This window comes from Numida meleagris, chromosome 1, assembly GCF_002078875.1.
Source record: "Numida meleagris isolate 19003 breed g44 Domestic line chromosome 1, NumMel1.0, whole genome shotgun sequence".
Taxonomy (NCBI): Eukaryota; Metazoa; Chordata; class Aves; order Galliformes; family Numididae; genus Numida; species Numida meleagris.
In genome coordinates, this window is record NC_034409.1 from 56,609,011 (window position 1) to 56,633,265 (window position 24,255).

General features: G+C 40.6%; 1 protein-coding gene across 8 annotated transcripts in view; it reads right to left on the reverse strand.

Moving 5' to 3' along the window:
* TBXAS1 (thromboxane A synthase 1) overlaps positions 1 to 24,255 on the reverse strand; it is a 248,415-nt gene that overhangs the window by 117,395 nt on the left and 106,765 nt on the right. For all 8 annotated transcript variants that reach the window (XM_021387758.1, XM_021387751.1, XM_021387780.1 and 5 more), the window contains one exon: positions 18,708 to 18,804. In XM_021387758.1, the coding sequence (XP_021243433.1) occupies positions 18,708 to 18,804 (97 nt within the window). The remainder of the gene's footprint in view (positions 1 to 18,707; positions 18,805 to 24,255) is intronic.

The following is a 24,255-nucleotide window of genomic DNA, read 5'->3' on the forward strand; positions in this document are numbered from 1 at the left end:
TTTAAAAAATGTGAATGAGTTCAAGATGCTACTTAAACTACTGGAAGAAAAGGACTAGTAAAAATTAAAAACGTGGTTGCAACCTCCAGCTCTGCAAATCCAAAAGCCACTGACAGTCGAAGTTAGAGGGCTGTGCTAGAGGAAATACCACTCTGCACTTGCTGCATTCTTGTGCTCTTTCTCTGAGCATCTGCTGCAAGTCAGGCAGAGCACTCCCTGGCCCAATATGATTCTTTCTGTGTTAGTTTTCCTTTGAAAAGTTGTTCAGAAAGAGAACTCCAGGTCAGCTGTGATGGCAGCACGACAAGCTGTCAACAAATCACATTTGCAATATCCGCTTAACTGAAGAATTTGAATTCCCTGCCTGCCACTTCACAATTGTTTCTAATTACATTAAGTGAATATTTACACATCAGGGAGAAAAACAAACTTTGTATATTAAGATCTCCACATCTATCTGTCAAAACACTAATGTGTTTTCCTGATAGTAGTCGCCGTTTTAGCTCCTCATTTATTTGTCCCTCAAGAAAAACCGGGCTATAAAACTTTGTAAGCAGTTGTACAGCACACTTTAAGGATTTTATCTTCAAAGATTTCACATTCGTGATTATTTGTTTGGTTTCAATCAAGTGAAAAAAACCAATCCTAATTTATCAAAGCATGTCAAAGCCTGCTGGTAGGAAATAACATTTGTTCATTTGACACTCAAATTAATTTAAACACATCAAGAATTAAGTGTTTGTCAAAAGATAATTTCGACAACAATAAAGTCCTATTGCGTACAGATAATATTACAGGACTTATAGTATTATTATGAGTTCCCTGGAGCTCGTGATTTCACTACAGCAGCCTCACTTCACAAACAACCTGTAACCAGATTGTTCCTCATATTGTTCCTGTTGGATTTCTTCAAGGAGAGAAGCTAAAATGCTCCTTTGAGTATCCGCAAGTACCCTGTTCAAAACAAATTAACTGTATCAGCTACTTTCACATTCTCAAACGTATTAGGCTGTAACACTAAGCAGCATGGATTATGAAATGTAAAGGATATTGCCATATCTTGTAATCTTAAGAGTGCTATGACAAGATAAAATGAAGCAAACAAAAACCAAACCAATCAACCAAAACACTCAGCAGACTGGAGACCCCATCCCAGAGCTCACCCATCCCTTTCCAGCAAAACAAGCCACTTCCAGGTGATGCTGCTTTTGGGGGGCCTCTTCCACTGCAAAACGTTGCACATCTGTAATCTTTTGCTGACTAGTAACCCCAGAATAGGTGGGTGAATGTATAAATAACTTGTATAGAGTTTGCCATAGTCCTACCTGCTGAGAGCAAGACATGTTCTTCCTATGCAAAGAAGGAGAGAGGCCTTGCCTTCCAGAGACCCATGCATCAGTGATATTGCCAGGCTGCAAACACAATATATGTGCCTAATACTTTTGCTTGTTATCAGTCCCTGCACTTCCAAGCACATCTTTACAGGGTGGTGCACGAGAAGGGGAAGAGATGGGTCTGTAGTCTCCAGCCATCAGTGCTGGCCAGTGCAGCATGTGCTCCCACAACACAAGAACTGGTTTGTTATCAGTACAGCTACTTCTCCCATATCTGAGGTCAGTGCTGAATCCCTTCAGCATCCAATAACTGGATAAATTAAAGGGACCTTGAAACTGAAAAAATATGCCTCTGCAACATGCCTGAAACCCTGGTAAAACTTTTCCTTACAATAAATCTTAACCCTTGGGCCAGCCTACAATCTTACAGCCAAAACTTACTGTGCCTTGCCAATATAATATAAGTCACCACGAGTGCCAAGGGAATAGCTGAAAGAAGTGAGGAAATGAGAGCTGTCCCACTTGACCACTGAAGAGGGAAAAAGCAAGACCATGCCATCCAGCAGCCAGGGCATCCAGAGAACACCTGACCTGCTGCCATGGCCAAACACCACTGAGAGAAGAAGGCTTGCTCCAAAAACTTACATTTAACAAAATAAAACCAAAGCTAGTTAAAGAAGCTTAAAGCAGCATGATTGAGAGAACCTGGAAATACTGCAAAATCAATTTGTTTTTCCCATGTTTTCTTGGAAGAAAAATGGAGAAAAGTTCCAACAAAATTTCTTATTATATATGGTTTTGGAACAAGATAACCTTACTTTGCAAACTGAAACTACTGTAACTTTTCCTTAAAAGCCTCAACTGCAATAAAATATTCTAATCAACCTTTCACTTTTATTTCAGCTTCTGACTCATCTAAATCAGTCACAGAAAGAAACTTCTATTTTCCACACATTTCCTCATAAAATCTCTAGAAACACTACGGAGAACGGCACATAAGTAGGTTGCTCTGAAAGTAATGCCTCTTATGTATTCCAAGGAAACTACAACAGATACAAAGAGCACAATAACATTATTTGATTGAACAAATTCTCAGCTACAAAATACTGTTTTTCCACATAGTCACCACCATTAGCTGTGCATTTTTTCTAGCAATAAACAAGAGCCTGCATGCCATGGTCATAAAAACATGCACCAGCGCAGGTGACCCACTGCTCCACAGCTGCTATGATGGTGTTGTTGCCAGGAAAACATTGCCCACGCAGTCCGTTGTTCATTGGCCCAAACACAAGGGAGTCAGAAGGTGCCAAATCCTGACTGGGTGTGGTAGGGCAGTCCAGACAAGATAGAGAAAGTGCTCCATGGTCTTCAAACCAGTACAGGGCCTGGCATTATCGTGCTGCAAGAGAAAGGTTGTCTTCTTCTTGGGCCTGACTCTGGTAGTTCAAGCCTTCGGTTTGGTCAGCCTCGTGACGTAGCTGTCAGAGTTGATGGTTTGTGTGGGTTTCAGAAAATCCAGAAGGATCACCCCTTTCCTATTCCAAAATACAGTGCACATTGCTTTACCCGCTGAGGGCTGTGTCTTGAACTTTTTTCTTCAGTGAGGAATTCACATGTCGCCACTCCATGGACTGCTGTTTTTATTCCGGCTCATAGTGGTGATCCCACATCTCATCACTGGTTATGATGCAGTCCAGGAAAGTGCCACCTTCAGCCTTGTATTGGTTCAACGTGCCTTGACAAACTTGCATACATTGTTCTTTCTGCTCCTGTGTGAACATACATAGGACGTACCTGGCACAAACTTTGCAATATTCCAACGTTGCCACCATCATTCTCAGTGCACTGAAGCTGATATTCAGCTCTGTACGCAGTTCCCCAGTTGTAACCCACCAGTTTGCATGAATGAGCTGATGGAGACACTCTTCATTTCATGGTGTGACAGCTGTGCATGGCCATCCGGAATGTGGCATGTTTTTCACATCACCACTGCTGAAACACACCACTCACAGCCTCACTGTGCTCACATCCACTGTTTGGTCTCCAGAAACATTCAGAAGGCGTGCATGAATGTCAGTGGGTACCATTTTTTCTGCAGGGAAGAATTCAGTGACACACCTTTGCTTTACACACACTTCCACATCAGACACCATTTTGTTAGAGTGCCCCTCTGCTGCCATCTGTCACAACAGCAAAATGTATCAGAATACTGGCAGGAAGGTTTGACCTCTACTGCCATACCACCCACATCTGCCTCTGACATCTCGGGTAGCATAATAAAATAGGAGGCATTACTTTCAGAGCAGCCCTCATTTATTTTAATTAACACTGGTAATTTATCATGGCATGTATTCAACCTGCAGTTAAGTAAGATTATATTAGAAAGAAATTAAAACAGCAAAAGAAAGCATTAAAGGGGTTGAAAATCTTAGATTCAATGTGGTCTATGTATTTTGAAATACATGCAAAAATGGGCCCAATTCTAGTTATGTTATTTTTCCCCATGAGATCTCTATTTGATTTTGCAACTGTAACAGTCAGAAAAAGATAGATTTCTGAAAGCTTTTAATGTTGCATAGAAAAAAAAAAAACACTTTCATGTGAATTGAATCAGTCACAAGCTCAGGGTTCTCAACCTTTAGACATCCAGCTCACATGACAACTTGTAGAAGTTAGTGATGTGCAGAACCATGTCACCAGAGAGCGATACTTGCAAGTGAGTTTCCTCAGTCTTTAATAATTTTTATTGAGTCTATATTTACTGAGATTCTTCAGGGGCTTATAAACTTAAGCAGTTTGCTTAGATTTTCAAAGTGGTTTTTATATCCAGCCCTTACACCAGAGAGATCAAAGCCAAAGTCAAAGAAAAGGACATTGTGTTTATTTTTCGCCACAGTGGATAAAAAACCCCATCTTTTCCCTAGGCTTCTGCTCCAAAACGCCAAGATCATCCTAACCAAAAATTTCTAAATTGGAAAAAAAATAATTGAAAGAGTTAATGTTTGACAAATTTCTGGAAGGTAAATATTGTAATGGAACACGGTGAGCAACATTAATTACAGATATCACCTCTGCCTCTCCCACATACAGCTTCTTTGGAACTTATGAAATACAGTTTAAGACCTGATAACATTAAAATGTGAGTGAAGGTCAATGACTGGTTAAACTGGGATGCTTCTCAGCCATTGTTAAATTATTCAGAATTATTTTAGGAAAGCTGCATAAGAAGTGCAAGAACGCAGTTTTAGCTTCATCTAAATGCGCATACTGAAAATGGAAAAGGAAATGGTGAAAATGTCCTTTGCAATTGCCTTAAAAAGGGAAAAAAAGAATATTTCATGCATCTCAAACTTACAACTAATCTGGTAGAGGAGAACAGTGCAAGATAGTTCTTGTTTTTAGAAATTGTTTCCCCAAATCCTTTGTGCAAGAGCAGATGTGAAATAAAAAGTAGAAAAATTGCACATTATTTTAGTAAAGACAGCAGTTATTTTCCTGTCTATTGCCTAGCACTAGTGAGAGGAGACTGGCAGAAGTAAATAATTAACAACAACTAACGACCCTTTTCTTTTGCTTCAGGACAGCTGTTTCCTGATCCATGTGTATACCTATTGCTGCATGTGTGTCTGTGCGCCTAAACCAAGCCTCCCTGAGCTATCACAGTGCCTTCAGAAAGAGGGGAATCTATGTCAAATCGGACAGGAGGGCTCACAGCTGCGAGCAACCCTCCTCTCTTTTCTATTCATTGTGGGGAACTTAAAGCTGATGAAAAGTGATGCTCCAGGACAGAGCAGTTGCAAGTGCCCTGTGACTTCCCTTGGTCGTGGTCAGGAGCACTGTGTGCAGCTCAGTGCTTCCCTGGCACCCGCGTCATGCACTGCTGCGTGCTCCCTTTTGAAAGCTCAGCCCAGCCAACTATTTGCTATCAACTATTTTCAACAAAAGGTGCCAAGATACATGGTTGCTTATATAAACAAAGAATTCTCACTAGAGACTAAAATAAGCCCTGCCAACTCATTTTTCACTTCTGATCTGTAAGATTCCTAGCTGCAACACACCGTCAGTGGTAAGGAGTGCATTGTCTCTGAATGCACTTTCCCATGGAGGTTTTGCTCTTGCAGAACATTACATAGCATAAAAAAAAAATCTTTTTCCTGGACCAAGGCTACTGGAGTTAATCACTAGGTAATTTTGTAAAGATCAGAAGAGAACTTTCCAGGCTATGGTGAGGGAACCACTGAAAAAACAGCTGCATCAACTTTACACATCACTACTCCATCAGCTGCTTGCCACTCCCCATCTACTGGAGATTACCACCATCCTAGCAGAGCTGGTAGAGAGCCCATGTGAGCTCTCATTGTCTGCATCAGTGCCAAGCAGCCTGCTTGGCTTTGAAAAAGTCTGTGCTGATAAATAAACTAAAATGGAGTTGTTTGGGGGGCTGAACCAGATGAGGAATGTTCACATGATCCATTTTTATAGGTCTTGCTGTCGGAATCAGAAGTCCAGCTAAGATACTTAAAAAAAAAAAAGTGTTAGCATCATGCTAGGTAAGAATATTACCATAATCGCTGACAAAAAAAAAAAAAGAACAAAACAAGAAATAATGAGCAAAAAAGGAAGAAAGAAACAAAAATTTTTAATATGTTTAAGTTCAACTATAAGTGTAAAGGCAGGTAAATGGATTAAGCTATCTGAATGAAGGACTAAAGAGAGAATTAATCCCACTCTTTTTGAGATGACAAAGTTACTTTCTAAAGACTTAAAATGAAAAGCAGAGACTTCCAAGGATCAGTATAGTAACGCCCAGCTGTATCACATTAACTCCCACTGAAGAGGAATGAACTTCACCTGCACACACACACATCCCTAAATATAATTCCTATTATATTCTAAACAAAAAGTTCAACCATGAAAAGAGAAAAAAAAAGCCACCTGCTCACATAATAGAAAGGGTTCCACTGTGGTGATGGTGGGGAGCTGATTCACAGCCAAGAGACCCATTAAGGGAAATGATGCCCAGATGCATCCTCTGGCACTGGAAGTTACCACAGCACTTGTTGCTGGAGACAGGGCAGAAAAGCTCTAAGACAAATGTCACAGTCTGCCTTGTTACTGCGCCAATCTTCTGTCTTTTGCTGATGGACACTTCTGACATGAGGAGGCTCAGTGAGGCCACACAGATCAGAAGCACGATACATGGGAACCATGTGAACTATCATATACTGCCAGGTCACATCTGATACAATTCTCAGTGCTAAACTTTTTGGCTTCCGGGTAGGTACATGGAAATCAGTTCCCTGTGCTGTGAAAGGTCATTTGCAGGGACCTGAATCAGTTCCTCTATCATCAGAGGCCTTCAAGGGATTTTCTGTTGATGAGCAGGTAAGTTATCTCCAAAGCTGGATAAAGACATGAAAACAGAGCAAAGTACTGGCTCCACACTCACACTGCTCAAATGTGTAAAAAGGCCAGCCTGACTTGTTATCCGAGCCTACATGAATTACGAAACAAGCAACAAACTAATTACTCTTTTCCTAACAAAAGCAGTCTAGGAAAGGTAGGAATTAAGGGACATGACATACTAAATGTCAAGAACAGGGAAAAGAGAGAAAACTGTAAAGAAAACAACCAGTCTACTACTAACAAATCATAGTTCCCGAAATCACAAATGAGGAAGTGTCTAAAACCAGTGCTATGAGACAGAATAAATTAAAGGAAAAAAATTCCCCTCGGAATATGCCCGAAGAAGTAGGACAAGTTGAATTGCCCTTAAAACAAAATCAGTGTATCATCAGAAAACAAAAGCAAGGACCCACCAAGAAAGCACAAGCTGCATCTCCACATATATGTGGTACTACACTGACTCAGACCAGCCAGGTAAGACAGGGTTTGATAAGGAATCACGGAATGACTTGGGTTGGAAGAGACCTTAAAGACCATCCAAGTTTGAACCCCCTGCCATAGGCAGGGACACCATCCGTAAGACCAGGTTACCAAAAGCAATACTGAGTCTAACCAGGAAAACATATTAAGATTTCACATATTTTATCCAGCAATAAAATGTGCTCTTTAATTAAGGGACAGAGCCCTGGGAATAGATAGCCCCTTCCTGTCTAAAAGTATTGTTTGTCTTAGGACTCACACTATAAAGAAAAGTGCCACAAAACCAGTAAATAAAAAGCCAATGTACGTTTGATGAAAGATTGGCTCAGAAGACTGCTTTTGGCCTCAATAGAAAGATATGCTTTCATCCTGTTTTCACTATACTCATACGTTTACCTAACATAATTGGATGTAGTTAATATTGCAGGAGCCTTCAAGCAGTGCACATTTCCCTCATTAGTGGGTTTAAAGCCTTAATGATATCTCCTGTGCTGCAGGAAAGCCCAGTGTAGGCTTTAACAGTGATTGGCAAGTTTCAACAGGAGGAAAAACTGGGGGAAGGGAAACCCTAAAAAAATTGGTCTTGGTTTCTTCAATCAGTCAAAAAAGAAAATATGTAGAATGACAGGAAAAAAAACAAGGTGAAGATTAATAAGCTGATAAAGAGGAATTCAAAAGTTGATCTTGTAGTAACTCAAAGAAACATACGAAAGAATGAGAGAGCGGATGGACATAGGGAACCTCCCATCACATACCTGCAACATACTAGAGACACAAAAGCTTTGCCTTACACAAAAGCTTTTGATATAAACAAGTGCATATGCAGTGAGTGTTGTCAAATCAGCATCTTCCTACACCTGCAGCAAAACCACCTTTTTGTAGTCTCATTATGCAGCACTTTTTTTCCTTTGAGTTTCAATAGACTTGGCAGGGAAGCCCCACATCTAAGCAGCAGAATGTCACAATATACCATTAACTAAGTACATGCAAAGGGTTCAGGTTTTTGTTGTTTGTTTTGTTATTGACTAATTTTGACCATTTTCCAGGAACAGAAATTTCACAGGCTGGTTTAGTTTCAAAAGCAGTGCAATTATGTACAGCTGTATTCAGTATTTCTTAACTGCCTTCAACAATCAGTGAAAGGGAGATTTGCACACATTATCAGGCGCTATCATTAGTGCTGTAAAGTACGTAATCCATCTGGTGTTCTGGTGTCTACCTAGGAGCAGGTATTGAACCAATGAAGGCTGCACTATAATAGCAGAAAGAACATTAAAAACAAACAAAACAACACAGCAACCCCAGTCATTTCTCCATGCCACACTGTGCTTGTGTATGTTCCCTCCAATGACTCTGCAAACCATTTTTATACGTACAGGCGTGGAGAAGGGAGAATTAAAAATGTAAATTTCATTAACATTCAGCTTTGCAGTCTTCATAAAAGAAGAAGGTGTCGGGATACCATGGTGATGGGAGCACTGCAGCCCGTTAATAAAACAGAGAAATACTTGGGGATAGATTAAAATACTTAGACCATGCTGAAAAATAACTCACATCACAACAAATCCTGCAAGAGAAGATGACTGTGCATCTCAACAGAAATTGTGGACTCAACCTACTGATTCACCGTGTCTTGATAGGGAGCAATAGGAGATGAAACTTGCATTAAAGCCTTTTAGCCTCCTTACAGTCAATGGCATTGCTGAAGTTTATGGCCCATAGCATCTGAAAACAGACAACCCAGGCTCTTTAAAATTTTGGAAGAGAGCTGCCATATACAGAAGTAGAATACAAGAATAAAAATTTTCCATCTGCAGGTAACTCATCTTTTTCCACACGGTCACTGCTTCATACAGGAGGGAATCAGCCATTTTTCTTTGCTATCTTACATGGAAATGTGGCCAATATTAGTGCTTGCTCCCTCAATCAGAAATTCACAGATCTTAAGCAAACAAATTCACATGGTCTACCTTAGATACGGAGCTATTCCTGTTGGTGAATATAGAGAAATATCCTACATACACGTTGCCGCTCCTGGAACTCTTTAAAGAGATGTCTAGATGCGGTGCTTAGGGACACTGATTAGCAGTGGACTTGGTATTATTAGATTGATGATTGGACTTGATCTTAAGGGTCTTTTCCAACCCAAAAGATTCTCTAATTCCACATAAGCTGGTTAAAATAGCATCCTTAAGAGAAGTGTGGCTTTCCTCAGACCTCACTCCAATGTGACCACCCTTTTTGGCAATACACTGAGCTCTAGCAGGAGAGTGCTCTCCAGCCATGACAGCACAGCCAGCTTTCTGGAAACACCAGACCACCCAGGCAACCACTCAGAGAAAATTACGTGTCAGTGAGGGATAAGCAGAGGTTCTTCTCAAGTCAAATAGACCATTCTTTCAGGTTAAATAATCGCATTTAACTACAGTCAGCATTTTCAAATTGCTTGCTGTAAATTGCTCTGTGAGACTCTGAACTATGATTTTCAGGATCCTTCTGAAGCTTCAGGCACTCATCCTTACCATATATACTCATTCATGTGGCAAGACGCACTGTTTTGCCCACCAAGCAAGGTGCAGAAAGGCTGCAGTGAAAGTGAAAGGCCTCAATTTAAGGGAACATCCTGACTCTAGGCAGACTATTAATAAACACTCTTTTGAAAATAGACAATCACGGCCCACTGAATTAAATGAGACTTAAGAATATGCAGAGAACTAAATAAATGATAACATCGTTTTATGACTAGTAGTCACTATAGGCACTTGCCAGGTGTTCAAGGTAAGTACAAATGAGCTTTCCCATCTTGTAGGACAGATCCCCCTTGGTTTATCATTCTGAATCAGAATTACAAAATAAAAATTATAAACTTAAGATAATCCTCAAAATACAGATCAGTCAATTGAAACTGTTAATACTATATTTGCTACTTTAAAAAAAATACATCGAAAGAAAAAGTTACTTCAAAAGAAAAAAATATAAGCTTTCAAATAAAACTTTCCTCCTTTTCTGAAGGGTTTTTTTTTAAACTTCTGCATAAAAAAAAAAGAGAGGGAAAAGCAATTTGAATTAACTCCACTCAAAAAAAAAAAATCAAACCCCAACCCTCTCCATAAGTTCTGAAGCACTAACATTCACTAGTGCTAATGTTCAGCTGGAAATTTCCATTATTCTCTTTCACATTTGTTAAGGTGACAAAGCACTTCCTAAATGATTTGCCCTTGTGAACACAAGAGTTCTGTAGCAAAGCCAAAAATTGAGCTCAGAGCTCCTAAATCCCAAACCAAAGCCTTAATCACAAAACCAGATTTCACCCCATTGGGATTCAGAGGATCAGGTGATTCCCAAAACATAGCCTACTAATATATTAAGTTTTTCTTTAAGCCTAACTGAAGCCAAAGTCTGATAAATTTCACAGTCAATAGCAGTGATCATTTTACATTAGTTTTGTGCTATTAGCTGCAGCAGATGGGGAATAAGAGGTAATTTGTTGTGCATGCATAAAAAGACATACACAGTCTGAAAGAAATGACCCTCTCAATATTTATTATTTTAATTTTTCAAATGTCTATTGCAAGCATATGCACTCCTACTTTAAAACAATACCAGATTTAATAGCTTAGAAAAAATTAACTAGCAAGCTCAGAAAGCAAGAAGAGGAAAGAAAAAGGAAGTCCAGGATTAAAAGCTATTTTACAAGATAAAACAGAAGGCAAAACAGTTACACATACATTGACCAAGCTAGAAAGGTTCACCAGTACTTAGAAGATAGCCCCAGAGGAACGCTAGGGAAAGAAAGTGGATAGATACTTCACTGCAGTTGCTAAGCCCAGGAGCTCCTGCACCAGCAAACCCACATGAGAGTCATCAGGTCAAAGCAGGGGTAAGAGCCCTTGCTCAGCCCTGGCAGGCACTGACACTAGAAAAATCTCTCAGGCATCTGGACTCACATTCACCCTCAGATACGCAGTCAAACAGATTAATATTAACCAGCTAAGTGCTATACAGCCAAACACATTTCCTCCCAGCATAGTTCCCTTTCTGTAACGATGCCGTACCAGCCAGGATTTCAAACCAACGACAATCTAGCAGCTGTAGAAAACTGCTACGCAGAAAGAGCAAATCTTAATAAATTCACTGCTTGGACACCTTTTCACTTACCCTCGTAAAGCACAGAGTGATTTTGGGAAGCAGTGAACATTCTCAGCTCAGTGAGACTCAGCCTTATTGCACATGTGGTAGGATTGACACTTACTTGATGTTGTCCTACAAAGGGAAGGAGAGAGGAGAGAAACTCACAGCTCTAGCCCAAGGAACTATGCATTCAAAGCAAGACCCGCCATGAGGTGTGATGGCTTTGATGCATCATGAGCTGAAATGTCACTATGGCATGTGTGAGGAGGCACATTTTATGAAGTTCCCATAGTTCCCCTAGTGAGGGCTGAGTTTTTAGCATTTCCTCCAATCTCAGACACCTTAAATCAAATATGTGTACATCTGTATGCATCCATAAATATATACAAATACATGCGAGCACAAAGGCAGGAATAACAACAAATTCTGAGGCATGTTGGGTCCAGAAGCCTTTGCATGTCACTTTGCATGCCGTATGCAAACCCAACAAAAACAAAGATGAAACAAGATGAACAAATGGAAAAATTAATGGATGGCTTCAGTTGCAAGGGACCTCAAAGATCATTTAGTTCCATCTCCTCTGACACAAGCAGAGTTGCAAAATGAAGAAATATATCTTAAAAGATTGAGGTGTTAAATAAACTTAAGGCATATTCATTCTTTCCCTCCAATGCTTCAAAAAGCAGCTTGTTTTTAAAACTAAAAATCACAGTCAAACTGTACACACTGAAAAAGCACATACTGGAACATCACTTGCATACTATACCATCCCACTGAACAGTCATTTCAAAGGGTAAAAAAATCTGAAGATCTAATGACATAAATTTCAACATTCTTTTCTCTTGTTTAAATTGTTTGAATCATTTCCCAAATATTGACTTGTCTGCTTTCATACTGTGTATGTCACTGCTGCTCCAAACCATGTACCAACGTGCAGGTGAGCCCCTAACAAAGCATGCTCATCTGTTTACAAGTGGAGCTCATTGTACTTTGCAACAACAATTTAGGAATAGACTAAGAAATTTGCATGAGATGTTGACAACGACATTGACACAACAGGAAATAATCCCAGCATATTTAATTTGAAGAGAAGAAACATTTCTAAACCAAACAAACAAGAGTACGGGTCAAGACAGCATGCATACACATTTCTGGCAACAGTACACAACTTTTAATTCCATAGCTATTTTTGCATGACTTGTCTCCAAATGAGTAAGTGAGTTGGTTCATTTTTTAAAAACAAAAACCTTATTTGTCAGAGAGCGTGAAGGACCAGCTTGGCCTCTAAGCTAGATCGGGCTCTGTATATATGACCGAATTGCCAGTGTTTACCTAACGACAGTACATCAGCTGGGCTGCTGCCTACCAGCAGGGCGTGTACTCTAAAACCAAGGCAGCGTACATCCAGTAAGTTCTTGCACAAGACACGCAACTGACCCTTTACTTGAAAAAGGCCAAGAACACACACACACACAGTCCGTTCCTGAGGTACCACACTGGGCTGTTCTAACCCAGCCATGCAACCAGGCCCTGCTCTGGAGATTAATTATTCCTTTCAGTCTAAAGTTAATAGAAGTACGCTAATTACCACTGTCGGAGTCCCTGACCCAAAATTCACAGTCACAAAATGGTTGAGGTTGGAAATGACCTCTGGAGGGTATACTGTATCAAATTTGGATAGACCCTTTGATAGAGCAATACATAGACACTTTCCTTTCTGGTTCTCTGTCCTCAAGCAAGAGATGAGAAAGATCAGCTGATTCATTAATGTATCAGACATCCTGGATCACAGTTGAACAAGATGCAGAAAATGGCTCCTTCCTATTTGGAGACTGTTTTGTTGTTGTTGCTGGGTAACTCTTTTCCTTCATGAGGGATACAAAGAGTTTGCACCACCAGGTAATATCAACTTTCTTGTCAGATTTTTGTCATTTTTACTACTTCATTATTATTTATTATTTCATTGTCATTTTTTCCACTGTAACAGCAAAGCTTCTGGAGAAAAAAGGAAAACAGCGATGCTCTCTGTTGAAATCAGTGCAGACTTGTATATCTAAAAACATCATCCCCCCTCCAGTGAGTTGGCACACAGATTTAAGGAGTTGATCTGGATCAACTATCAGTTTCCACTTGCGATAGCCACATGAATTCTGGCAGAACACTGACTCCAGCAGCCTGACAAACCTCAACTAGCCAGCGCTTACCTTTGCCTTAGGGATTACTGATCCACATTTTTGGCAAGAGTTTGGCCTGCAACTTTGAGACAATTTGTCATTTACATTAGATAAGGGATAATCTTTCTCCATCTTAACATTCTGTTCTTACATTTTTAAATGTACACTTTAATGACTCTCAAGTACTAATTCAAAAACAAGTTTTCAATGCACAACTTACAAACAATCTGAAAACAGATTATGTATCATTATCTTGACTGGCAGAACGCAAGACATCATAAACGTGTCTCACACACAATACAATAACGCAGTTAAAAAAGGTTAAAGAACAGTCCTAGTGCTCTTAAAAGAAAAATTCTATTCGAGAGACAGTTTATCATGTTTATGAGAAGAAGGTACCATTCACTGCAGCACAGCCGTGCCTAGGATACTAAACTAAACTAAAATCAGTTCCATATTTTTGGCAGAAGGTCTGTAAGCTAATTTTCATCTTTTCTTCTTCAAGTATAATTACATAGGGAATGGGCTTCATATTCCTTAAGTATGAAGGTACATTACAGTAGACATTTCTATTTTTGAATGCCTACAATGCTCACCTTACTCAAGTCAAAATTAAGTGGGAAAATAGGATGTCATTATGGCCTTTTTGTGATTATACGGTTAACACTAAAATATACCCCACACCTGCAGGGGAGTAACACTCTGTGCAAGACCTCGTTGCTTGCTCTAAAATGAAGTGAACCTTAATGCAGATTTGATCTGCAGTCATCGTACATTTCTGTCACAAAAATTATTAATCATTAGCCCAGAAACAATACAAGAGGGCAAGGGAATCTAAAAGGCTTTTTAAAGCAACGTTCAAAAGATATTCATAGCAAAGATGTGAAATGTGTAGTATCAAAGGGAAACATATTTCAAAAAAAGACCAATCATTTGGCACCTGTTCACATCCAAAATCTATTTTGTCCATATAATGAGCAAACACTCATGCTCAATGCAGGAAAAGCGTTCTACCTCTCCCTGGATATGGAGAGAGGATGCAAGATGTTGCCTTTTTCACAGCTGTCATTTGAGCATAGACACCCACAACCAGCACAGACAGGCCCAATTCACCCAGCACCTACTGCTATTGCTTTGCTTTGGCAAGCATGGAAGAATCCTTATGGCACTCAGTCAATCCAGTAACAAAACAGTAACAAAACACTCAGTTCCTGAAAATAAGTTCCTGCATCAGGACAACCACATCTAGGTCCCTTTGGCCAAATACAACACCATGCCAGCTTCCTTCTGGCACACACAAAAAAGGAGAAATATAAAACCACCATTATTTCAATAGGGATGGCAAGCCCTCCCTTCTCCTCTAGAAGAAAACCAGACAAAGATGACCTTTCCTACTTCATGAGAATTGTCCTTGGTCAGGAATCCCCATATGCCATAACCTGGCACTCACATCAACAGAACTGCACACCACGTCTTCTTACACTTTAGATTCAGCCTCCAAGGCTGCAAGGAGCACAGCCCTTTATCTGTTTCCCTCACAGTAACATGGGATCTCTCATCCAGGTCTTAAACTAAAACTCTTCCAATAGTCCTCTCAGAACATTAAAACCACCATTCCATAAAGATCTCCTGACTACTTGCCAGCAATCTCAGATTAAGGTCATTCTTCTTACAAGCAAAGACATGACATTACATATTATGAATAGCTTTAATAAAAGCTCCAAGTTCACTGAATCATCATCTGATTCGCTCTTGTCTATCAAGTACATCTATTGTTTGCAACCCTTCACAAGCTGAATTTCCCATTGTCTCTTACTATAATAAATACATATTTAGGTCAGTTGGAAGAGCAGAAAAATGCACATGAAACAAACTTCTTCTACCCTGTAAAACACCAAGCTTTTAGACATCATCCTATGCATCCTTCATGTTAGTGACAATGTTAACACGCTATTGATGCAACTGCTAGGGAACATGGTGAATAATCTCTCTTTGTGGCACTCAGGTTAGATAACTCCCATGTCCCCTCTGGTGGCACTAATTTAGACTTTGGAAATGAATTTTGGGGAAAAAAGAGGGAAATAAAAAAAGAAGAACATGCTGGGTTTTCTCAAGGGCTGTTCACACCCATGGGGCTTTCACCATTCCCATGTTTCCCACTCTGAAGAACTGACACTTGAGAGAACGTTTTAGGCCAAAATAAGTTGCCCTGGTTTCAACTGGGATAGAGTTAATTTTCTTCTCACTAGATGGTATGGTGCTGTGCTTTGGATATAGGATAAGAATATTTTTAATAACACACCCAATGTTTTAGTTGTTACAGAGAAGTGCTTACACTAAGTCAAGGACTTCTGAGCTTCTTGTGCTGCCCTGCCAGCAGGGATGCTGAGGAGCTGGGAGGGGACACGGCCAGGACAGCTGACCTAAAGTGACCAAAGGGATATCCCATACCACAGGGTGTCACACGGAACAATACACCTGGTAGAGTTGGTTGGGGCAGGTGCTGCTTGGTGAATGGCTATGCACTGGTCAGCAGCTGGTGAGCAATTGTGTTCTACATCACCTGCTTTGTTCTTCTTGTTACTGTGCTTTTTCTTTTTATTATTCTTTTTCCTTATTACACTTATCTCAATCCATGAGTTCTTGCACTTGTCTATTCAATTTTCTCCCCCATCCCACTGGCTGGGGAGAGTGAGTGAACAGCTGCATGGTGTTTAGCTGCTTACCACGTTAAAAAATAACAACATAAGTGAATGCCATGTCTGGATTGAAATACATTAGCCTAAACTTGTGAACAGCACTAACTCTAAAGCCAGTTCTATAACTACTCATCAGCACACCATTTGGGAAAGGAATGGATAAAATAAGGTAGAGAGATCTAGTTTGTGTTTTGAATTCTCCCCTGTCAAACTGACTCTCGCTTGAAGTAGAGAAGCTTGCTTTGATTATTTTTACAAGTATAAACATAAAATTATTAAAGCCCTAAAATGACATTTATCCAGTCAATATGAGAAGAGTCTCTTTCTTGGAAAGTGTTTTTCCCATTCTCACCTTTCCACCATTATTCACTTACAATAAAAATTACACCACTGACCTTCTTTACATACCATACTGCACTATTTATTAACATATAGAGAATCCTTAGTATACAGCATATCAGAACACCTCCCTGAGAGATTTGATAGTGTATTAAAGAGTTGATTGTCCAGTGTGAAAATTCAGGAGGGAAAAAAGATTCCCAAGTCACACATGGAAGGACCCAGAAATGGAAGGTTGCTTATCCTTTACTAATGATAAGTAAAGGGTAGAAGAAGAGGAACAAAGTGGAAAGTAAGAAGTAACACCCAAAGATTGCAGCTGTGTGAAAAGACCATGGGACGAGCAGATAAAAGTATACAAGACAAAGCAAGTTCATTTGAATTAGACTTACGGGCATTGAGCAACTCAGATTTAGCAACAGTGTACAGGGGGGAAAACTGTTCCTGTTCTTAGAGAGAAAAGTAGGACTTAAATTTTAACATCTGCCACATGCTTGCTGGTAGGTGGCAGGGATATATAAACCAGTCTGTGCCTCAGTTCCTCATGCATAAAGGAGGGCGTTACACAAAAAAAAATCACAGATGGTTCAAGGACAGTCAAGCGATATGGGTAAGACATGAATCTACACATACAACTACACCTAACTGATCTGATGAAGAAAATAAAAGGAGAGAGAGAGAGACTGGCTACAGAGATCTGAATTACCTGAAGTTTAGAGGAACACAAATATTACAGACCATGACAGATGGATGTACAACCAAAAGAAAGAGAGATAAACCTCTCACCACAAAAGTCTGAAGAAAAAGTAAAATTCAGCCAACATAAGAAGGATGACAGTGTACAGATGTATTCAAATGGTGAGGTTGACTGAAATTAAGCGCAGAAAGAGTATTTGAACATATCCTCAAGGGAATGCTCTCTAGTTTCAGGAGGTGTTATTTGGGCATCAGCTACAGCTCGAAATAGTGGAAACAACCTACTCATCAAATATACAGGAGAAAGGCATGCAGACAGGAAGAAATAGGTTACATGCTTGGGGATGGAAGTAGGAAAGGGGCAGAAAATTCATTTGAATACAGAGAAAATGGGGAAAGGAACCTTACAGCATGCAAGAACTTCAGCCTAGGAAGCTTGCACACTGTGATTCTTCCATTTAGATGTGAGTTACAGGCAGAATGCAGGGTGACTGGTACAAGTGGTTATTAAATAAGATACAAGTAGTCACAAGATGAACTTCATGTACCAGAAGAAGCAAGCAAAGGAAACACGCAATCTGCAAACAGACTGACTGGCTGCAGAGAGCATCAGAGGGACAGAGGAGGCAAACAGCTGATCAGAAATGAAATTTTCCCTAAGGACATAAACAACCCTTCTGAATACATGCAGGTTTATGTGAGCAGGTTTGAACACACAAAGGGGCCAAGAGGAAGAAAAGAACGGATGGCACTAAGGCAGTGTGTGGTCACAGCCACAGTATTACTTACAAAATGGTGAGGAACTGATGGAAATCTTTGCTGTATCTTCAGCTATTCCCTCCCTTTTTATTATTTGTTCTAACCAGAACTCAGAAAAGTGATTTTTAATATATATGTTTTTATAAGTAAAATAAGTAACTAGCAGCATATGTATAAATCCTTGCTAATCTCAACTTTATTCTTTTCTATTCTTTATTTTCAAAAAGCTAAGAAACATATGCCAGTTGAGGGAGGCATGTGCCTGGCCCCAGCAGCCCATTCCTGCCCTAGAAAATCTAAGACAACAAAAGAGACCAGGGGTGGGAGAAAGCAAATAACACTGTCCCCACATTACAGACTGAGAACCAAGGAAAGAGCTAGCATAGGATTTTCCCAGGAGGTAAATGGCAAAACTGGATATTTAAACTCTCTCCCTCCTACATCCATTTGGTGCCTCAGTCACAATGGCATTGTATTTCTTTTAAGGACAGACCCTTTCATCCTCAGTGTCCTGGTAACAGGATTCTTTGACTGAAACACATACAATGAGTTTCTACACCTTTAGGTTTTCTGGAACCATGTATTTTCCCCCACTATGTTTCCAGCTGTCCTGTGGTCACTTCTGGTCTAAGCTCAAATTAGCAGTGTTATCGCCTCTGTCCACAAAGAGGATCTTTCTATCTACTTACAGTTCTGTTGGTGAAGTTACTGAAATCTGTCACTAAGATTTGCTTGATCACTTCCGGTGTGGAGATCACCACAAACATCTGGTGACCAATATAGTATCTACAAGAAAGAAAGCAGAGTCATTTTAGCAGATAACATCAACCAGAGAACCATCACATTCCCTAAAATCTCTTTCTTGGTTTGAAAATACTTGCCATGAAAAAACACCACAAAAAGTATATACTGTTGTGTAGATCAGCATCCTCCCCCATCTCTCTCAACTATTAAATTAAGATGTGTGGTCCTGGAATTTAAAGGAAATAGCTTAAAGCATTTACTGATTAATCAATACTTACCCAGCATTTTAACATAATGGTTTACACACGCTGCTCACTTCTGAATTCTGTACAAAGCGATGCAGTATCAGTAAACACAACTACAGAGGGACAAAACCCTAGCAACCAGCAACTCTTAACAATTGTGGAAGACCTACAAAATCAATTATTCTGCAGCTAATCATACAAAACGTCTTTCCATGACAAAGCCCTGCCTACACTTAACCATTCCGCACAGTGTGGCTGCAGTAAATGTACACTCCCACCACTTCTGCTGGAAGTACTGGAACTGAGCGCATCTCAGACTCCAAGCTCATCATTACCATCTAACAGGTACCATCTGAACACAAAATGATGCCAATTAAAAAAAAAAAAAAAAACCCAACAACCTGTGATGTATGCCATGTATAAAAAAGCTAATAAAACTTTAGGACAAGACTGGGTGACATGCATCTCATTCTGTTTCATACGCCCTCTATTTCCCTGCTTCCAGTTTGATCTGGCCTTACTTCACCAGGACCTGTGCCTTTGGTGACTTGACACCACAGCGGATGCTAAAGAGGCATCGAGACCCACCCCACATCCCATGGCTTCTAGGGACACAGACCTCCTTTCTCCACCAGGGCTTGCGGACACTCAGTGCTTGGCTGCTCTGCAGGGCAGGAAGGAGCACCACAACCAAGAAAGATTATGCAGGTGATACTGCCTCTGCTGCATCAGGAGAGAGGAAAAGGAGGCTGGTGGCAGGTGCAGGAAGGCAGGGGAGCTCAGAGCACAACTCAAGAGCAGAACCACAGATGCTGCAGCACTGTGGTTAATATCAGTGCCTAATCATTTTGGTACGACACAGCTTAATATCAATATGGTGCTTATCACCTGTCTACATTGCAGCAACAGAGTAGACAAGCAAACCTTGGGCTAAATTAAATTTATAAGTGGAGGTTCCCATGGCAATGAAGCTGCAGCAGCACTGATTCCACCAGGGGCAAACAAGTCAGACAAATATCTTGGTTCCAAAGCAAGGTTTCAGAGCCCACCTTGACCCCATTCCACCAAAACTCATAACAAACAAATGTCAGAAAAAAAGTAAGAAAAAAAACTTCTTCAGGAAAGATCTTCTTTTCATGTTTCCAGAGGGAAGAGTTATTTCCCAAATCTAACACACAAGCTCCATTTGTACCTTAGACACAGGTTCCAATACTCTATTAAAATAAACCTCTCCTCTTTCCTAGTCTGTTAAACCATAGCGAAGTATCTGTCTTCTAATGGTCAAAGTTTTCTTCAGGATTTTTATGCTTGTATAAGGAAGAGGCGAAGTTGGATGGGGCCCTGGGCAGCCTGGTCTAGTATCAGATATGGAGGTCGGTGGCCCTGCCTGTGGCAGTGGGGTTGGAGCTTGATGATCCTTAAGGTCCCTTCCAACCCAAGCCACTCTATGATTCTATGAAGAGCTGAGGTCTCATTTTACGGAGTGTTTTGATCAACCTTTGGCAAAAGATAATATTCTACATATCCTTTCCTTGTGGATTTTGTACAACATCTCTGATGCTAAAGAGGCAAAGCAAGCTCCCAAGGTGGAAATCAGTATCCCTCCAAACCAACCTAACTTTACACTTTACTTTTTTCTTTCCCTCCCCAAGCTTACGGAGTGTCTCATTTAATGGCTAGTGACTGGTGCTCCAACACATAGCTTTTCTTAGGGACCAAGTCCCAAACATCAGATTCAAACTTGAAGCAGAAGCTGATTAAGTCTACCCAGATATTTTAATCCCGAGCACCAAGAGGCACCTCACCAGATACCCTGCAAAGCATGTGCGTGTGCATGACACCTCTAGCTTACTAAAATCTTGGGAAGCTGCAGAGCTCCAGCTGCAGCTCATGGCAATAACAGGATGGTACTCACAGTCAGAGCCCTTGTGTCACAGTACACTTTGTGCTTGTATTCAGGACTAAACTATGGGACAGGAGCGTGTTCTGTTCAAGCTGCTTTTACAAGAAAGTGACCTGTAAGCCAAGCTTATTCAAACAAGTTTATTCATTCTCCAGCTCAGACCAGTCATCCAAACTCCCAGTTCTGCTTCTACAGCTAGGGTCATTCTTTTTTATTTACTCTTCTCTAACTTTCTATCTATCTGGGTATCTGCTTTCCCCTTCCTTATGCAGCTATACCTAAGGGCAGGGAAGGAGAAAAAAAAAAAAAAAACAGAAAAAAGTTATCCTAAAATTAATAGATTGAAAATATAAAAAAAAAATTGCACATCGTTTTTTATCAAAGTTCTGCCTGCATGTAAGAAACAAGTGTTGGAAAATGCACTCAGAGTATCATCTTCTATTGTACCCCAAACAGTAAAACTCTCTTCTTGGCTTTTTTTCCTTTCTGCTACTTCCTGAGTATAAATTTATCTCATGTTTTCTAGGATATAGAAAGAAGAGGGCATGTATGGACATACTTTGAAAGTCAAAATCCACAAGTTATGAGTATGACTTCCACAAAGTATGAAACAAGACCATAAGAACTATTACTTTTAGCAAATACTGGTCCAGAACCTCCACAACCACCACAAATATGCTTAACTGAGTTTTAATACACTTAAAGTCTTTTGCAGCATCAGGGTCTCAAAACCAACAGGTCACCTCCCAGCTATATTTAAAAAAAACACAACAAATTTGTTTTCAAATTGCAAGTAAAAGATAAAATCCTTCTGAACAATAATCTATTCTTCCAAAGTAAATAACATATTCACCCTTGGCATGTAACTCCATTTTGATTCTGTATTACTACATGAGGATATCACCAGCTTCACAGAGGCCTAGATTTATTATTGAACAAAACCTGATATTCTTGTCAGATTTTAATAAATAAGAGTTTGAGAAAAACAAAAGCCTCCCAGCAAGTACATTACAAATGGATTCATGAATAATTTAGGACACCACTTTTTATTAACTTTCTCCAGCTTAATCTTTTCACAGGGCTTGTCCATATGCCGTAGTCCTGCCTTTAACTACAGTGACACAGTACCACTACTCCGCTTGGCCCAAATCTCTGTAATACTCTCATGTAGGATGTTCAGAGTACGCCCATGACTACCTCGCTCACTCCTGCACAGAAACAAGAACATGTGAATGTAGCAGCGTCCCCAGAGTAATCCATTGTAACACACCTGTGAAAAGAAATGTTCACAACACACAAAAGTGCAATTTTCAAGGGTAGATGGGGTCTCATTTAAGCCACACTGCTAGGGCAATACCTATTAAATTTCAGTTTGTATACATCCCTCCAAAGTAGATAAAAACATCTCTGTTTTTAGGCCAATAGTTTTAGATCTGTTGGAAGGTGAGATAGAACAGATATGGTACATCACCAGCATGAGGACAGAGTGGGTTTTCTCCAGGGGCTGGGAGGGGGACAAGACACCATGGCCCCATACACTGCTGATGCCAGAGGGAAGCAGACTGTGCTGCACCATCCCTGGGAGGGCTCCACAAAGTGTTTTCCAGAGATGCTCAACAGAGGGCACAGACTTACCGGCAGAAGTTATGGAAAAGCCAGACTGCCCTCCAGCGTGTTTACCAAAGGTCAAAGTGATGGTTACACTGTAGTGTATCAGGCAAGGGAAGTTAATATGCATTCAGAGTGTTTTAATAACTTCAGAGACTACAAATACCAAACACAGTCAACTGCAGCAGTTTGGTTTGTAGGCGCAGAAGCAGGCAGTCATCTTTCTTGCAGCAGTTAATGAAAAGGACAGACCCCATCCAGGATGCTGCAGTCTTCTTTGCAATTTAGCCATTTAGTACATACATCATTTCTTTTACCCTCTAGAATAAGCAGCAATCTAGTAGAGGCTTCTGCTGCTTTGCACATACGCCACCATTGCTTTCTGCAGAGCTTCAGCCCAGGTGTCTCACCCCACTCCTAGCACCTAGTTCAGCTGTGGCCACAGAAGTCACAGATATACGAGGGCCTAAGAGAATCCTAGAATCATAAAGGTTGGAAAAGACCTCTAAGATTACCTAGTCGAACCATCAGCCCATCCGCCCCTCAGCGCCACATCCACATGGTTCTTGAACACCTCCAGGGACAGTGACTCCACCACCTCCCTGGGCAGCCTGTGCCAGTGCAGCACCACTCTTTCTGAGAAGAAATCGTTCCTAATATCCAACCTGAATCTCCCTGGTGCAACTTAAAGCCATTACCTCTTGTCCTATTGCTGCAGCCTGGGAGAAAAGGCCGACCTCCACCTCACCACAACCTCCCTTCAGGTCACTGTAGAGAGCAAAATGGTCTCCCCTTCTCCAGATGGAACAACCCCAGTTCCCTTAGCCGCTCTCCATCATACTTGTGCTCCAGACCCCTCACAGCTTCACTGCCCTTCTCTGGACATGCTTCAGGGCCTCACTGTCTTTCTTGTAGTGAGGGGACCAGAACTGAGCGCAGCACTCAAGGTACAGCCTCACCAGTGCCAGGTACAGAAAGACTATCACCTCCCTGCTCCTGCTGGTTACACCACTACATCCAGCCATAAGCCAAAGCAGGAGTCATGGGACAAGAGGTACATGGCATGGCATAACCCCTCCTGCAGCACCCAGACTCTCTTCCTTTCCAGCACTTGCCATGGATGTGCTACAGAAACATTGTCTTGCTGCACAGGGAAAGACAAAGAGCACACATGGTGTGCTGCGGCAGAGGGACATATGTTTTTGTATAACACTCGCAGAGGAAACACCTGCAACCCTTTCACCTTGTTTATAGTGCTGCTGTAAATTCACAGAAGACTTTGATCTCCTTATCTATTATCAGTCCTGTGTATAACAAACACAGCGCATTAATCATAAAACACATATATGCTGTTAGGCAATAAACAAGCCTGTGTTTTCTGTGCTGCAGCATGGTAAAGTACACAAAGATCATCTGGATATCTAAAAGTAAAAAAAAAGCCCACAACTGTATTATTATCTCCACCATTGTCAGGGAAGAGCAAAGAAAAAACGTATGCAAATACATGGGTATACAGGGGAAAAGGCTAATTTTCTTAGGAGACATTTCCAGAAAAAGACTTCCTTGATCACTCTGCTTCTATTATTTTTGAGATAACCATTCCCACTAGGCAGAAAAATGCAAAAAATGAATAGCACATTGCTTGTGTAAAACAGGACTCGAGGCTGGTGTTACTTGCTTAATTATTTCAGAGGTCAGCAAATTGATTTGTCATGAGCTCTGTCCGCTCCTGGCTCT